This window comes from Narcine bancroftii, chromosome 1, assembly GCF_036971445.1.
Source record: "Narcine bancroftii isolate sNarBan1 chromosome 1, sNarBan1.hap1, whole genome shotgun sequence".
Lineage (NCBI taxonomy): Eukaryota > Metazoa > Chordata > Chondrichthyes > Torpediniformes > Narcinidae > Narcine > Narcine bancroftii.
This window is the reverse complement of record NC_091469.1, coordinates 360822488-360841366: the sequence shown is the minus strand read 5'-3', so window position 1 is coordinate 360841366 and position 18879 is coordinate 360822488. Positions and strand designations below refer to the sequence as shown.

The 18879-nt window shown below is 38.5% G+C and overlaps 1 protein-coding gene and 1 long non-coding RNA gene across 3 annotated transcripts in view; one reads left to right on the top strand and one right to left on the bottom strand.

Moving 5' to 3' along the window:
* LOC138752637 (adenylate cyclase type 1-like) overlaps positions 1 to 18879 on the top strand; it is a 288403-nt gene that overhangs the window by 180090 nt on the left and 89434 nt on the right. The window contains exons 7-8 of one of the 2 annotated variants that reach the window (XM_069915391.1): positions 3010 to 3165; positions 8605 to 8799. In XM_069915391.1, the coding sequence (XP_069771492.1) occupies positions 3010 to 3165; positions 8605 to 8799 (351 nt within the window). Of the gene's footprint in view, positions 1 to 3009; positions 3199 to 8604; positions 8800 to 18879 lie in introns of both variants that reach the window. The other variant, XM_069915395.1, reaches the window with a different exon arrangement.
* The window catches only part of LOC138752655 (uncharacterized), a 104421-nt gene continuing 94193 nt past the window's right edge, over positions 8652 to 18879 (bottom strand). The window contains exon 5 of the long non-coding RNA XR_011350818.1: positions 8652 to 8737. This is a non-coding gene — a long non-coding RNA (uncharacterized lncRNA). The remainder of the gene's footprint in view (positions 8738 to 18879) is intronic.

Below are 18879 nucleotides of genomic sequence, written 5' to 3'. Positions count from 1 at the left end.
GAATAAAATGCTAATGGGCTTAACGTACAGGAAGGAGCTGAATTCCTTTTCAGAATGATGATTAAGAGCAATTTTTTCCAGACCCATTGATTCAATCAGGTATTTTGAAAGGTGGCCATATTATCCAATAATCTAAAAATAATGTGACCACTCACTCCTTCATTAATATCTCCTAGTAATATAGTGAAATATTACCTGCAATCAAATTTATTTTATATTTTTGTTTATAATTTATTTTTTTAACTCACAGTAGCAATCTAGCTACTGTCCATATTGGATACTAATCATAACTAACAGGATTTCCTGTCCCATGTCCATCTTTTCACCTCTAACCCCACTCAAAATGCAATACTATTTTCCTGCTAATACCCAGTTCATAAGTCACCTGAAAAACATTAGTCTATTCTCCCCACAGTCGCTAATCTGCGAGAGCATCATAAAACCTTGAGAATCCTAATTTTAAAAATAACATCCATCCATCACTATTTCCCTTGCCCATCATTGGTCCTTTCTAAGGTTCTCTGTTCTAATTGTTTTAATTGGTTCAAATGAAAGAATTCAAAAGGACAATTTTAAAACAATATAACTACTTAATTGTAAAGCTTCACTGTTTCACTATCAGTCAATAATAGTGAACGTCACCCACTGTTTGATTCTGAGGGACAGAAATTTTGTTATGTTTTCTGTCAAATTTGGCTCTATTTTATGAATTAATTTCTTTATTCAGGTTAATATTCATACACCCACACAATTACCTGGACACAAATTCAGCCCAATAAGAACTCTTTCTATTACTTGTGAAGGAACCTGATTGTCACTCCAATATTTTAATGGAAAATACTCCTTTTACAAGTCCATTTGTGGGATTGTGATCATCACCATTCCCTATTTAATTTGATCCAGGGGTGGCCGCTTCCAGTGGAGTATCTGTACTTACTGGAAAGTACTGGAATTCAAGGTGATCTTCAGAACTTAAATCCGTGATTTCAACTTAATGTGAAAATGATAGGTGAAGTGTGGACATTTTCAAATAAGCTAGATTTAATCTTTGACGCATGAAATAATCATCACTTGATCAGATGCAAAGCGGAATCATTGTCCAGAATCACTGTAATAAATAAATTCAAAATAACTTCTTACGTAAGATTTGATCTCCCATTTAGTACATCAACAGCAAATTGTATGTACACACATTCTTTAACATACTAAAGCATCACAAGAAGTTACACAGATAAAATCTGATACTGAATCAAATAAATCATAGAAGGACTGAAGAACAAATTGTCAGTCATGAGAGATTTTTAAGAAAGAGAAGTAGGGAGCTTTTGTCACTTTTGTTTGCTATCCATTTTGATTGACAAGTTAGAGATATCACATGTTCTTCCTTGGTTATTAAACTGCTCTGATTAATTGCACACATGATCTTTACCTATAGCTAAGTGGATGGTTACAAACTTACTCACGGTGAACTTGTATAGAATGCATTCACTTGCACCTTTGTGGTTAACATAATATGCCTTTTGATTTTTCTTCCATCCTCTGGGAAATTTTACATCATATACAACCTCTTAATACAGCTCCAGTGGTATATCCTTGGACACAATACCATTGATAGCAATCATTTTACTTTCCATGCAAAACTAGGGTATGCTTTTGCTTGTAGTTAGTATCCCTAGAAGAGATTGAAGAGTTCTGCAGTAGTCACGACTCACTGTTCGACCTGATGAGTTTCTCTACGTTGTGTTTTTGCTTCTTGAGGATTGTAGGCAGAAAAGAATAGAAAACCTTTATACTTTAAAATCCACAGATTCATCATAAAACACTTGCAAGCCAAAGCTAGCCTGTCCCCCCCCCCCCAATAAAGCAGAGATTGCATGAATCAGTCTTAAAAATAAAGGTGATTGGAGGGATATCCTCCAACACTAACATGGCATTGCTTTTCTATATTTGCACTTCAACCTATCAACCAACCAACCAAAGGGATTCTTTATGTAGCTCTATAAATTATATCCCAATTAGAAGTGATTTGAAGATTCCTATATACTTTGGAAGGCTTGTACTCTTAAAGAAGTGGGTTGTGGCTGTTCATGTTCATGGAAAAAAGTAGATGCTACCACATAGATACCAACTATTTCCATGTAGCAAGTCATTTCAGTCACAATTCTCACCCTATTCCTATAATACTTCAATTCCTTTTATTTCATCCATTAAATCTATCTATTCTTTTTGTGAATAGATAGGTTTAATGGATGAACTAAAAGGAATTGAGTTCATGACTTTGCAATTACCTCTGGGGTGGGGGGGGGAATAAAGTTAATTTGTCTCTGGCTGCCTAATGTGGAGATATTTTGGATACCTCCTGATCTGAGTTGGATTTACATTTAATTTTATATTTGATACCTGATTCCTCACAATTGCCCTCAAAACATGCAAAATTATCACTTTTTAAAAAAAATATTGTAACTATAGAAAAACCCAGAAACGTTATATGTCTTTCTTGCTGAATTTTATTTCTAATGCAGGATTTATCCTAATGTTCTCAATTCATTTCAATGGTATTAAAGTCAAGATTCAAGTTGAGTCTTACTTTAATTTATATACACCATCTTTTTGTTTATTTCTGCATCAATGTGGTATCATCTCTTTTCTTTGGCTTGGCTTCGCGGACGAAGATTTATGGAGGGGGTAAAAAGTCCACGTCAGCTGCAGGCTCGTTTGTGGCTGACAAGTCCGATGCGGGACAGGCAGACACGGTTGCAGCGGTTGCAGGGGAAAATTGGTTGGTTGGGGTTGGGTGTTGGGTTTTTCCTCCTTTGCCTTTTGTCCAATTCTCCATCCTATCAATATTCCCTCAATTTTCCAAGTAATTTCCAAACAAAGTGATTGGCAATGTTAAGTTTGAGTTGGGTTTGAGGCGAAAGGAAATCTTTTGATATGCAACAATGTCTTAAAACAGCATGACTACAGCTGATATGAATGTGGATTAATTATTATTTCACTTTTTGTCAGATTTTTCCAGGGCTGATCCTTTCGGACATAAAGCCAGCTAAGAGGATGAAATTTAAAACAGTGTGCTACTTATTGGTTCAGCTCATGCACTGTCGAAAGATGTTTAAAGCTGAAATCCCCTTTTCCAATGTGATGACATGTGAAGATGATGACAAAGTAAGCAATGTATCTGGATACTTTTATTCTAATGTTTGTTGATGTGTTTAATAGCTTTTAGATAATGAGATCTTGGGTTGACAAGGAAATGTATTGAGGAAGTGTTGTTTTCCTCTATTCATGCTTACTCCATTGAAAGTTATTGCCTTCTATAGGCTCTTGTGAAACAGTCTCTCAGCATGCCCATTGTGCTGAATGAAAAGCTGCTATTTATTTTTGCTCTCATCACCCCACCCAGCTGGCATGAAGTGGATGAAGCTTTGTTATTTGTTTCCTAAATGACCGTTGAACAGATGTGGATGCACATCAACAAAAGGAAGATACTAATCCAAACTTAAATATAGGCTCATGCAACAAATTAAGACAATTAAATATATATTGGTATGATCAAAATGACTTGCTTGTCTTTAAATTGTAGCAACAGTATCTGTTCGCTTGTAAGGGACTGAAATTGAGGTAGGTAAAGGAGTAACTTAACTGATACAATTTGTTATTTTTTTAAACAAGCAGAAATTGAACTGGGCTGATCACAAATGGTGAGCTTCTCCACCATAAAATGATATTGAAGCAGCTCCGATTTTTGGGCTTATCCATTTTTCTGACTCATCTCCAAAACTAATGCTGTAGTCTAATAGTTTAATTTACAGTGTAAGAGCCATAGGCTCACTTACCTACTCTTTGGGCCCTAAGTGCCTGCGGTGTCCCAAGGTCCACAGGCTTCTTCTCACTCGACGCATGGACAAGGTCATCACATCTTACAGAGCTGGAGCATGGCCGGGACATGCGTCATTAGCTTGGCGGCAGTGGCTTCAGCCGGGACTGGCATGTCTGCCAGTCCGCATGCGCCATGGACTGGGTCAATGCATGTGCATGTGGTTCAGGCCTGGCAGTGAATGGCTGCACATGCAGCATGCACAGTTGTTGGAGTCGGGGCCAGTGTGTGCATGGGGGAGCATGCGCAGGTGGAATCTTCGTGCCTTTAAAAGGAGGTTCTACAGCCAGCATGGGTTGAAACCAGGAGTAGGGTGAGTTATGGGTTGACAGTTTCTGTTGACTGTCTCGCTATGCAAAGTTAAATAACGTTACTGTATATGGACGTTAAAGGGACATTATAATGGAAAGTTACTTGATAAGATAACTCAGTATTGTCTCGACGTTGGCCCTTTTGTGTTTAATATTAAAGATTGTGTGAGAATATTCAACTGGATGTCATCACTGATTTATGTAAGAAGTGCATCGCAGACAAACCCCTAACTTAGCCTACAAGCAACTATATAAGTGAATAGGAAGGAAGTCGCTACATGCAGGTTATGCTGCAACTGTACAAGGTACTGGTGAGGCCAGATCTGGAGCACTGCATGCAGTCTGATCTCCTTACTTGAGGAACAATGTACTGATTTTTGGCAACAGTGCAGAGGAGGTTCACCAGGTTGAAGGGGATAGCGTATTGGGAGAGGTTGAGTCATCTGGGACTGCACTCGCTGGAATTTAGAAGAATGAGAGGTGATCTTATAGAAGCATACAAAATCATGAAAGGCACAGATAAGATAGAGGTAGGTAAGTTAGTGAGGGAGACTAGTACCAGGGAACATAGCCTCAAGATGAAGAAGAACTGCTTTTCCCTGAGGGTAATAAATCTGTGGAATTAACTGTCCATTGAAGCAGTGGAGGCCACCTCAGTAAATATATTTTAGACAAGGTTGGATAGAATTTTTCATAGTAGGGGAATTAAGAGATGGGGGGAAAAGGCACGTAGGTGGAGCTGACCCTGTCATCAGATCAACCATGATCTCAATGAATGGTGGAGCAGGTGCGAATTCCTGATCCTATTTCTTATGTTCTTTGAATGTCAATAACCACAAATATAACCCAAATTCTCTGGGGTAGAAAATTCCAAAGATTCACAAATGTGAGAAATGGCTGGTCCTTCATCTGATTCTGGATTACCAAACCATTAACATGATCAAGTCTATTTTGATCACTTTCTTCTGGGAGTCCATGACATGCACATTCCTATTAGAGTGAAGGGGCAGGCATGCTTGGAAGACGAGGAAACTTTAGCTTCTAGTCCTGAGCAAGTAAAAAGAAAAAATAAGAGATCCTATCAATGATGCTGATATATATGATTCATTTTTGACTGCGTTGTCAGACTAAATACCCATATACTGCTTCGTTAGCTCTTAGAATTTGATTATAATAGTTTCATTTTAATTTTGCTGTACTCACCAAGTTCAGTTAATTCTACTTCCATCAGCACTGATAAAATGTTGTAATTATGTAAACTCTGCACTAATTATTGTGGGGGGGCATAATACAAGACAAAATGAGAAAGTTTTTTTTAAAATTTCTGTAGTATTTTTATATTTCATGTTATAGATATGACCTTCTCCATCCTATGCTATTACAAAAAACAAAAAAAAATGCATAATGAAATTCTCCATTTCTTGAACATTAGTGATCAGAAGAAACTAGATCTGATAAAATGTCAGTATTGGATGTGTTTTGATGAATGTGGGCCTGCTGTTGATGTACCCTCCATCTTTATGTGCACAAGAATAGACGCCTTTATAGCATGCTGTTTTATTAAAATCGGATGGCAAAACATGTGAAAACTTTCATTGTTTTTCAATCCTGGCCATATAATAGAATGGAATGAAGTAGCTGCATGATTCATTTAAGAAAATAACAGTGTTCGAATTAATTTGCTCCAGTGAAATTACTGAATTAAGGCATTGGATTAATCAGGAGAGGGTGATAGACAATTCACACAAGGTGAAGACGTTCAAAATAGTCTGTGCTTTTAGAAGGTATTTTTATGGGCCTCCCTATGGGCCCCACCTAGGCAACAATGATCTATATCTCAAACCAACACAGGTAATGCTCTCTAACTCCTCCCCACTACATTGATGACTACATTGGTACTGTGTCCTGCACCTGTGATGAACTGATCAATTTTATCAACTACACTGCTAACTTTCTCTCTGCCTTCAAATTCACTCAGTCAATCTCCAGTACCTTTCTCGATATCTCTGTCTCCATCTTGAGAGACAGCAAACTACTTACTGACATCTTTCACAAAACCATTGACTCCCACAGTTTCCTGACTACACCTCTTCACATTCAGTTGTTTGTAAGGATGCTATTTCCTTCCCTCAGTTCCTCTACCTCTGCCACATCTACTCCCAAAACAAACTCTTCTGTTTCCATACATTTAAGATGTCCTCCTTCTTTAGTAAATATGGCTTCTTCTCCACTGCAATCAATGGAGCCCTCATGCTTATCTCCTCCATTTCCCTTATATCTGCCCTCTCATCATTTCCTCTCCCCAAAATAAGATTCCCATTATCCTCACCTACCACCTCAGCTGTCACAACATCCAACAAATTATTCTCCACATTTTCCTCCCCTCCAATGGGATCTTCCCCTACCCTCTCCTTTCTACATTTCTCCATGATTCCCTTGCACACTTGTCCACCCCCACTAATCTTCCCTCCCTCCTGGCAATGTCCCTATGACCAAACCAAGTACTACACCTGCATCTATACTTCCTCCCTCACTACTCCATACAGTCCTTCTAAGTGAGGCAAAACTTCAATTGCAAATCTGTAATGTCCTGCTCCCCAGTCTTTCCTGGAAGACCAAATGCAAGTTGAGAGATTGTTTTGAGTAACTTCACTCCATCTGCTGAAATAGGTTGGATATTTCCATAGCCAGCCACTTTAATTCCTCTTCCTATTCTCAAGTCTTTCCACTGCCATCTTACTGCAAAGTTGAGGCCATGTGCATATTAGAAGAACAACATCTCATATTGATTTTGACAATCTCCAACCAGGCAGCATTAATATGGACCTTCAATTTCCAGTAACCTCCCCCTTGTTTCAACCCCTTCATTGTTTTCCCTAATCCCTCTGGGCCCATTTCTCTTTTGCTTTTTCTTCTCTCCCTCTTCCACACCCTCATCATTTTCCTTCCTCCAGCTCCCTACTCCTTCCCCTCATTCCTTTAATTCTATGATCCACCATCCTCTCTTATCAGAGTGCATTGTCCTTCACTCTCTGCAACTTTTTCCTATTACCTCCTTATTATTTTTTCTTCCATTTCTTCTCCCTCCCCACACACATTTACTCTGGCTTCTGCCCAGTCCTGATGAAGGGTTCTCAGCCCGAAATGTGGACTGTCTATTGCCTTCCATGGATGATGCCTGGTAGAACCATTGAACCGTAGAACACTACAGCACAGAAAACTGGCGATTCATCCCTTCAGATCTGTGCCAAAACATCATTTCGCTAGTCCCAATGACCTGCACCCATTCCATAACCCTCCAGACCTCTCCTATCCATGTATCTATCCAACTTATTCTTAAAGCTTGTTCCACATTTCCTCCACTCTCTGAGTGAAGAAGTTCATCCTAAATCTTTCCTCTTTCACTGCTGAGCCTTCAAACCTATGGGCATGAATTATTACAAACTAATGATGTAATTAAAAAATACAATGCATTTCCTTTCTGTTTCTAATATATTTGCATGTGCATAGGATCCTCACCGTAAAATTTTTAAATATATTTAATGTGCAGAATATTATTTTTTTTAGAAGCACTTGAATGAAAAATCAGGTATGTCCTCTGTCAGGATTTTTCTGGTGGAAATATTAGACCCTCAAAGATGTATTAATTTTTCACATTGCCTGAAAATTTCATCCATTCCTTTTGATCTTCTTCTTCTTATTTATCCTTTACCTCCAGTACAACAAAGGCCTGTGTTACAGGATGTTCATCAACTTTCTTGTAGTATTAAGATTTCTGAGTAAATAAATGTTGAACCCCATCTCTAAAAATTAAACAGCATTGTAAGATTTTCTATCATCTGTTTCCTCAAATTTTACTGGAATTATAGTAGCATGTCCACCTGGGTAATTAATGAAGATTGAAAAAGCATGTCTCATTATTTGATGGGCAACAATAAGAGTAGCTGATGTTGCCTCTTTCTCACTCACTCTGTTGAGAGAAGACATTTTCTGTCATTCAGATCCTTCAAAAATTTCCAGTTTGTACAAAATTCTCCAACATCTCTAGTTAACTTCTGCGCCATGTCAAATAGAATTTGGTGAATTAATAGAAAACAGGTCCTGCATCTGTGATTTCTGATCTTTTTCCCCCATCCTTTTCACTTTGTTCTTCTGGATACATAAAAATGGGGCAGGAAGCTGTCACATTAATTCCCAGTACTTGGCAGCTACTGTTAAATGTTTGCAGACTATTTATACCCATGGACACTGCCTGACCCAGTCAGTCCTTCGGCCTTCTCTTTGTTCATTCAAGATTCCAACACCTACAGCCCATTCAGAGATTCTCCGTAGGGATTGTAAAAGAAGTGTAGATTGAGTCAGAGCAATTCTTTTGCAACCCATCAATAATTAAAATATTTTGTTTTATTTACAAAGAGAAGAGCACTGAGGACAGCATCTGAAAAAGTCAGGAATCGATCATCATTTTCTACAAGTGTTATACATAACACTCCAGGAACTCGAGTGAATCGATACATCAGCCGCCTGATTGAAGCTCGGCAAACAGAGTCTGAAATGGCAGATTTACATTTTGTCACTTTAACATACAAACAATCCGAAAGGGAGAAAAAAGTAAGTTGTATACAAAAAGCTGAATAACCTTTTAGAAAGGTTTGTGTAGTGCATAAAGATAAAAGTTTAATATTCTTTTATTTAAGCACACTGAATTGCATGGTTGCAGAACACTTGGTAATGTCGGGCAGATTGTTTTATAAATATTCATTTTAATCCTCAGCCTATCTCAGTGACACTTGGAGAGAGAAGTGGAAAAGTCATCCAGTAGTCTCAATGCTGATTACTGTCCAGTAACCGGGGCTTTCATTTATGTGTATTCATTTATTGAAGGCAATGTTTCTTGTGTATGAATGTCTCATTGTAAAATGTTTTCCAAATATCTCTCCTGGACTCTTGTGTTGGAATAGCTTTCAAAGTAAAACAAAATTATCTCCATAGTTCTGATCAATATTTTTTTCTGCCAATCACTATCCAAAGTACAGCTCTCTTGTCATTGATGGATTGTGGTTTTCAGAAATTTGCAATCTATACACTTTCATGTTTCCCACATTACAACAGTGATGGATACAACAAAATTACCACATAGAATGCAAAAATGTTTTGAAAAGAGCATAACTATTCTGTTTGCTTCCTTTAATAAGTCATCAGCATTTCTTTTCTCTCATCTGAAAGGTAGATTGCCAAATTTGGTGAGACAAAGGAAAATGTGGTGCTTTCAGTTTAGGGGAGGGCCATTTTATTAAAAGTTATACATTTCAAGATATATTACCTTATTTAGAATTATTTCTTCGATTAAAAAGCACAATATAATTGGCCCAAAAATTTGAAACTCAGTAGATCCAAGGAAGAGTGGCAAATAGAATCCAAAATTGATGCAGTGGAAGGAAGCAAAAAAGTCATGGTTGATGCATCTTTTGGTGACTGGATCACTGGAGTGGAGCTGCACGTGGTCAAGTCTTGGACCCTGGCTTTTTGTAGTATATTGATGATTTGATATTTAAAAGTATGATCATGATGAATATATTTGCAATTGAGACACAAAATGGGAAGTGAGAAAGAAAACTTTGAATTTCAAGAAAATTTATATGTCTGGTCCATTGACGAGAAGTTTAGTGTCATCACTTTGGGAAGGTGAGAGGACTGCATGTCAGCAGGTCCTTGAGAGTAACAAGCATCATTTAATAAGTGGTTATTCAGAATCAGTTTCTTTATTAGCTGAGGCATTGAACACAAGAACATGGAGGTTGCACAAGGACTGAATATAATACCAGTCATGCATTCTGCTCTTTTTTTTGCTGCATTGCAGGGAAGATGCCATTGCACTGGACATGGTGGAAATGAAACCTCTGACTGGAAAGATTACATAATCCATATGTTTTCTTTGCAACAGGGGAGGCAGATGTATTTTAAAACTGAGGGGCTTAGTGCAAAGATGGATAATGTATTTCCTCTTGCAGTGAGGCCCGAGGTTTAGAGCAATTGATTGGAAGATGAAGAGGGAAATTAGGACAATATTTTCAGACCAAGAACATTTTAAAAATGCAGACATCCAGTCACATATTAACTATACTTGATAAGCATTGTCTGCAGAGCATTAACTGAAAGGTGGTATTAGGTTGGGTATTTCTTTTCACTGCCATGGAAAGGATTGGCTTAATGCCTTTATTCTGTGGCAGGAATTTTCTATGATTAATGAATAGTGTACTTTTGCCATGGATAATAATGGACATGCAATGGTATAAATACAATATAGAGACAAAGAATCAGAAGAGTTAAACAGAATAGAAACAAGTTGTTTAGCCCAATGTTCATACTGACCAGGTTTTCTAACTGAGCTATTCCAATTTGCCTATATTTGGGCCATATTCTTTGAGATGAGATGAATGTTTATTATCATATATGTACTGTAAGTACAATGTACAGATAATTCAAAATTCTTGCTTAAGCCACACAGGTACACAAGATTCAGCAATTGCAAAAATATAAATGAAATAATCTCTGTATGTCAAAATGGAGGAAGATGTAATAAATATAAAAAACAAATATTCACAGTTGTATTTTTAGAAAAAGTTATTTCATAAGTGCAGACAGATCTTCTGGTGAGGGTTAGAGTAGCATGGGAACCCTATATAAAAACTGTTCTATCCAAGTATGTGTCTTTTAAATCTACCTGCCACTATACTTTCTTCTCAAAGCTTATTTCATATATGCATCAACTTTTGCATAAAAAAGTTACAATTCAGGTCTCCTTTAAATCTTCCCCCTCTAACATTAAAAGCAAAACCCTCCAGTTCTGCACTTCTTTACCCCAGGACAAAAGACTGTGACAATTTAGCTTATCTACCTTAGCTAATTTTAGCTACATTTTATACACCTCAACAAGGTCACCCCTCAGCTTCCAATATTTCAGGGAGAAAAGAAAGCCCTACCTCTCCTTAGAACTTCAGCCTCCATGTCCTAGCAACATCCTTGTGAATCTTTTCTGCACACTTTCCCACTTCATGACATCCTTCCTGTAGTTTGGCAACCAGACTGCACACAATACTCCAAACACAGTCTCACCAATGTGCTGCAGAGTTGTAACATGATGTCTCTTCTCCTCACTTTAATATATTTAGCAAAGAATGTGCACCTCCCAAATGAAGGGTTTTGGTCCAAATTGTGGACCATCTTTTTCTTTCCATGGATGTTGCCTGACCTTTGAATTCCTCCCACATTATGTGTGTTTTACAAGCATGCCAAATTCTTCCACCTCCCCTTCCTTGTCCACTTTGCTGCCATTTTCAAGGAGCTTCACATCTGAATAATAAGGTCTCTGTTCTGAAATGATCTTCAAGGTACCACCATTTACTGTGCATCTCCAGCCCTGGTTTGAGTTGCCAAGATGTATGACCCTGAAGGTGTAAAGTTCCATCTACCAATCCTTGGTCCTCTTTTCCCATTACAAGGCAGAAATGAAGGGACAGCATGTGTTTCTTGAAACTCTGAATTAAAATGCAATTCAAGCTTTGTTTAGACTATTACTGGCTCCTTGCTGGAATGAATTAACTTCCTAATGTTTCAATCAGATTGATAACTTTTTCTTTGATGACCACTCAGTCAACACATTGAAGTGTAGGCAATTTATCCCAGTGGATTTTACTGTCCACTGTTCATGGCTCTACACCAGTGTAACTCATTTTGCTGTTAACTGCTAGGACTCCATTCATGTTCAAGTTCAAATTGATTTGTGTCATATAACCATCATAGGATGTCTATAGGTGCTTGGGTTTTTTTAGAATTGATTACTGTTAGCTATTAATTACATTCTAGGATTAGTGTCTTCCTACTCTTCAAGTGCACCAATCCTCCACTAAAGGCATTGAATTTCACAGTGCATTTGAAACTTGTATTGTTTTTCTGTGAAACTGGAAGTCTTGTGGGGAATAGAACTGAGATAACAGTGGTGAGTTAGTTTTCAATCATAGAAACATAGAAGATAGGAGCAGGAGTAGGTCATTCGACCCTTCGAGCCTGCTCCGCCATTCAACGAGATCATGGCTGATCTTAAAGTTCAGTACCCCGTCCCCGCCTTCTCTCCGTAACCTTTAATACCCTTATACTGAAGAAATAGATCTAATTCCCTCTTAAATATATTTAATGAACCTGCATCTACTGCCCTCTGTGGCAATGAATTCCACAGATTCACCACCCTCTGGGTCAAGAAATTTCTCCTCATCTCGGTCCTAAATGGTTTGCCTATTATCCTCAAACCATGGCCCCAGGTTCTGGATTTTCCCATCATTGGAAACATCCCATCTGCTTCCATTCTGTCCAGTCCTGCCAGAATTTTATATGTCTCTATGAGATCCCCTCTCAATCTTCTAAACTCCAGCGAGTACAATCCCAATTTGCACAATCTTTCCTCATAAGTCATTCCTGCCATTCCAGGTATCAGCCTGGTGAATTGCCTCTGCACTCCCTCCATTGCAAGAACATCCTTCCTTAGATAAGGTGACCAAAACTGCACACAATACTCCAGGTGGGTCTCACCAAGGCCCTGTACAGCTGCAGTAAGGTATCCTTGTTCCTATACTCAAACCCTCTTGATATGAAGGCCAACATACCATTTGCCTTTTTAACCGCCTGCTGTACCTGCATGCTCGCCTTCAGAGACTGGTGTACAAGTACCCCTAGGTCTCTCTGCACTTCCCCATCTCTTAATCTATTGCCATTCAAATACTAATCTGCCCTCTGGTTTGTATTACCAAAGTGGATAACCGAAGCCAAGCCAAAGAAGAGTGCATTTGCCATGTATCTGCCCAGTCCCTCAATTTATCCAAATCACACTGGAGCTTCCTGACCCCCTCTTCCATGCACACAACCCCTCCTAGCTTAGTGTCATCTGCAAATTTGGAGATATTACATCCAATCCCCTCTTCCAGATCATTAATGTAAATTGTGAACAGCTGGGGTCCCAGTACAGAACCCTCTGGCACCCCACTGGTCACCGCCTGCCACTCAGAAAACGAGCCATTTATCCCAACTCTCTGTCTTCTACCTGCCAGCCGTTCTCAATCCACATCAATACTTTGCCCCTAATCCCATGAGCCTTGATTTTGTAAGCCAGTCGTTTATGCGGGACCTTATCGAAGGCCTTTTGGAAGTCCAGGTACACCACATCCACTGGCTCTCCCCCATCTATTTTACCTGTCACCATCTCAATGAATTCCAATAGATTTGTCAAGCACGATTTACCTTTTGTAAATCCACGTTGACTCTGTCTGATCCCTTCTCTGCTAGTCATATGCTCTGCTATTACATCCTTAATAATGGATTCCATCATTTTGCCCACTACTGATGTAAGGCTCACTGGCCTATAATTCCCCGCTTTTTTCTCTACCCCCCTTTTTAAATAGTGTGGTAACATTAGCTACCCTCCAATCCATGGGTACTGATCCTGAGTCTATCGAGTTCTGGAAAATAATTCTTAAAACATCTGCTATCTGAATGGCCACTTCCTTAAGTACCCTAGGATGTAGATTATCAGGCCCATTTGATTTATCTGCCTTCAATCCCATCAATTTCCCCAAGACCATGTCCTTAGAGATACTGATTTCTTTCAGTTCCTCCCTTGCATTAGTCTCTATGTTTCCCAACATCCTTGGGAGGTTATTTGTATCCTCTCTTGTAAAAACAGAACCAAAGTAAGAATTTAATTGGTCTACCATTTCCTTATTCCCCATTATATATTCCCCTGATTCTGACTGCAAGGGACCTACTCTGGATTTCACCAATCTTTTCCTCTTGACATATTTATAAAAGCTTTTGCACTCGGTTTTTATATTTGCCGCAAGCTTACTTTCGTTATTTATTTTCGCTCTCTTGATTAATCCCTTTGTCCTCCTTTGGTGCATCTTGAACTGCTCCCAGTCTTCGGTTGTGGTACTTTATTTGGCCAATTGATATGCTCTCTCTTTGGACCTAATGCTGTCTCTAATTTACCTTGTTATCCACGGTTGAGTCACCTTTTTTGGTTTATTTTTATGCCAAACCAGTATAAACGATTTTTGCAATTTCTCCATTAGATGTGTGAATGCTTTGCATTGTCTATCCACAGTCAACTCCCCCATAAACACCACCCAATCAATCTTACTCAACTCCCTTCTCATGCCATCATAATTCCCTTTATTTAAATTCAGGTCCTTAGTCTCGGTTTTAATTTCATCACTCTCCTTGTCGAGTGAGAATTCGATCGTATTGTGATCGCTCCTACCCAAAGGGCCTCATACAACAAGATTGTTGATTAGCCCCTTATCATTGCATAATACCCAATCTAAAATCGCCTGCTCCCGAGTTGGTTCCTCGACATATTGGTCTAGATAACCGTCCCGTAAACATTCAAGGAATTCCTCCTCCTCAGTATTTTTACTAATTTGGCTAGTCCAATCTATATGCAAATTAAAGTCTCTCATGATGACAGCTGTTCCCTTATTGCACACTTTTCTAATTTCTCTTTTAATGCCTTCCCTCACCTCTACACTACTATTTGGAGGCCTATATACCACCCCCACTAACATTTTCCACCCCTTGCTATTCCTCAGTTCTACCCATATAGATTCCGCATCTTCCGAGTTGATATCCTTTCTGTCAATCGTGTCGGTCCCTTCTCTCACCATCAATACTACCCCACCCCCTTTGCTTTCTTGCCGATCCCTCCTAAATATCGTATACCCCGGGATGTTAAGTTCCCAGGCTTACCCACGCTGCAGCCATGTTTCTGTAATCCCAATCAAATCATATTTGGTGCTTCACAAGATCACAAGACAAAGGAACAGAACCAGGCCACTAGGCCCATCGAGTCTGTTCTGTAAATCTACACTAAGCTACTCTACACTAGTTCCAATTTCCGGACTTTTCCCCATGATACCCTCACTAATGAGATACTTGTCTATTTCTTGTTTAAATACTCCCAGTGATCTGGCTTCCACTGCTGCATGCGGCAGTAAGTTCCACAGATCCACGACCCTCTGGCTAAAGAAGCTCTTCCTAATATCTGTTTTATATGGATAACCTCTAATTTTCAGACTCTAACCCCTTGTCCTCGATTCACCCACCAAGGGAAACATCTTACCCGCATCCACCCTATCTAAACCTTTCAAAATATGAAATGCCTCTATGAGATCTCCTCTCATTCTCCTATACTCCAATGAATACAACCCAAGAGCTGCCAAATGCTCCTCGTACGTTAGTCCTTACATTCCGGGAATCATCCTAGTAAGTCTCCTCTGCATCCTCTCCAACGATATCACATCCTTTCTAAGATAGGGGGCCCAAAACTGAACACAATACTCCAAATGAGGTCTCACCAGTACCCCACGGAACCTCATCAACACCTCTTTACTCTTATACACTATTCCTCTTGAAATGAATGCCAACATAGCATTCGCTTTCTTAACTACTAATTTCACCTGGTCATTAACTTTTAGATTTCCCTGCATGAGAACACCCAGGTCCCTTTGCACAGCTGAGGTCTGAATTTTCACCTCCTCCAAATAGTATTCTGCCTGTTTATTTCCACTGCCAAAATTTACAATTGAACATTTCTCTACGATAAATCTCATCTTCCAAAATTTTGCCCAGTCTCCTAATCTGTCTATATCCTTCTGTAACTTTAAGGTTTCTACTACACTTCCTACTCCGCCACCTATCTTGGTGTCATCTGCAAATATGGCCACAAAACCATTCATACCACAATCAAAATCATTAATATAAATTGTAAACAGCAGCGACCCCAATACTGACCCCTGTGGAACACCACTAATTGCAAGCAGCCGTCCAGAACAGGAACCCTTAATTTCAACCCTTTGCTTCCTGCCTATCAGCCACTTTTCTATCCAGTTTAATAACTTCCCTATAATTCCACGGGCTCTCATCTTAATTAGCAGCCTAGTATGCGGCACCTTATCGAAAGCCTTTTGAAAATCTAAATAGTTAACACCTACAACCTCTCCTTTGTCTATCCTACTTGAGATTTCTTCAAAAATCTCTATTAAGTTGGTCAGGCAGGGTTTACCCTTTAAAAAAAGCCATGCTGACTTGGACCTATCCTGCAATGCATCTCTGGGTATTTCATCACCTCATCCTTGAAGATCGATTCTAATATCTTCCCAACCACTGACATCAGACTAATCAGCCTATAGTTTCCTTTTTTCTGTCTCCCACCTTTCTTAAACCGTGGAACCACATTTGTGACGTTCCAATCCTCTGGAATCTCTCCAGAGTCTATCAATTTCTGGAAGATCATCGCCAATGGATCTACTATCTCCAAAACCACCTCTTTCAAAACCCACGGATGCACCTCATCTGGTCCGGGAGGTTTATCAATCTTTAATCTGTTTAGTTTGCCTAGCACAATTTCTCTAGTAACCCTAACTGAATCTAACTCTACTCCCTGAAGCCTCTGTCTGTCCTGGATATTATTAATGTCTTCCACAGTGAAGACAGATATAAAATATTGATTAAGTTCCTCTGCCATCTCTTTATAACCCATTACAATTTCCCCAGCATCGTTTTCTATCGATCCTATGTAAACACATCTCTCTTTTATTTCTTATATATTATCTTTTTTTATATTGTTAGCTAATCTCCTTTAATAGCTCATATTTTCTTTCCAAATTACTTACTTTGCCTCTCTCTGTAATGTTCGAAAGGAATCCCAGTCCTCTGATTTCCCACTAATTTTAGCTTCATTGTATGCCCTCACTTTTGCTTTTATCTTAGCCTTCCACTCTTTTGTTAGCCACAATGGTACCATCTTTCCTTGGAAAAATTTCTTTTTCCTTGGAATATATCTATCCTGCATGCCTTTTATTACTTGCAAAAATATCTTCCAGTCCTGCTCTGATCCTCCAATTAGTTTGCTTTCCCATTTTACTTAAGCCAGTTCCTTTCTCATACCACTGTAATTTCCTCTATTCCACTGAAAAATTGATACATCCGATAATTTTTTTCCTTTCAAATGTTAAATTAAATTCAATTATGTTATGATCGCTGCTTCCTAGACGTTCTATGACATTTAACTCCCTAATCACCTCAGGTTTATTGCACATGGTATTTTGTAGGGGTCCGGATGTACAATTCTCTGCTTCCACTTCTAATTGCCTGGTTTTGCTGATGGTATATTAATATATCTGAAAGACCCAGGGAAGTCGCTGACTAACTTAAGGACTACACTGGAGGATTATGGGAAAGTTTCAGGTTATAAGGAGAATTTGGATAAGAGTGATATTATGTCTTTAACAAATGTGGATTATAGACAATATCAACAAGGAAGTCAGTTCAGGTGGCCAGAAGAAGGCATAAAGTATTTAGGAATAAAAGTAGATAAAAATTTGTAATTTGTACAAACTTGATTACCTTCCCTTGCTCCGGAAGATTGGGGAGGACCTAGCTAGATGGAGAGCTCTGCATATAACATTGATAGGAAGGGTTAACTGTATCAAAACAAAGGAAATGCCAAGACTTCAGTATCTTTTTCAATCATTGCCCATTTTATTACTCCTGAGCTTTTGTAAGGTACTAAATGCAGGTGTCAGGAGGATTCTATGGAATGGTAAGATGGCTAGAATCTCTGTGGAAAAATTAACTTGGGATTATAATTTTGGGGGTCTAAAATTACTCGATTTGGGGGAAAAAAATTGATTGGGCACCCCAGGTAAAGTTTATTACATAATTTTTTTGATAGAGAGACCATCTCATCCTGGGCACAAATTGGGCTATAATTGACCAATGAAAAGATAGCAGGAGAATTTATTTACAAATGGAATACTAAATTAATTTCAAAGAAATCAAATAACCCTATACCAAAACATATACTACAAATTCAGAAAAAAGTTCAATGTATTCGATTTTAAAAAAATTGTGATATCTCCAAAAACACCTTCCACCCAAAATAATTTAATAACTTTGACTATGGGTAATGAGATCCTAGTCATTTGATGCTAGAAAAGAATCAGATATATCAAGGATTGATATATACAAAGGCAGTTTATGACATTTGAACAATTAAATAAATATATTTGTGTACTAGAACTTTCTTCCGCTATCTGCAACTAAAATCTTTCTTAAGGGGAAAATTAGGACCAGATAAGATTTCACCTCGATGCAACAATGTGGAGATTCTTATTCAACAGTGGGATGTGTATAAATTTATGTCTAGAATGTATTATGTATTCCAAAGTAAGAGTCCGAAACCAAACTAGCGTGGATCTCGGGAGAGATGGGAGTCAGACGTAGATACAAAAATTAACAAAGAGTGAAGGCAAGACCTATGTATGAACAGTGGGACTGGAATCATTAATACCAGATATAAATTGGTGCATTATAATTTCTTACATCAGTTATACTTCACATCACAAAAATTACATAAATCAAAATCTGATATTTTGGAAATGTGCTTTAGATGTGGTATAGAGTTTGGGGCTTTCGTTCACTCCACCTGGCTATGTACAAAGGTAAGGCCTTTTTGGGTGAATTTGAGGGGCATTCTTCAGAAAATTACAAAAGTGGATTTTCCACAAGATCTGGAAGTTTATCTTTTGGGAGACATTGGTAATATGACTTTTAAGTTATCAAAACACCAAATTTCTTTTGTGA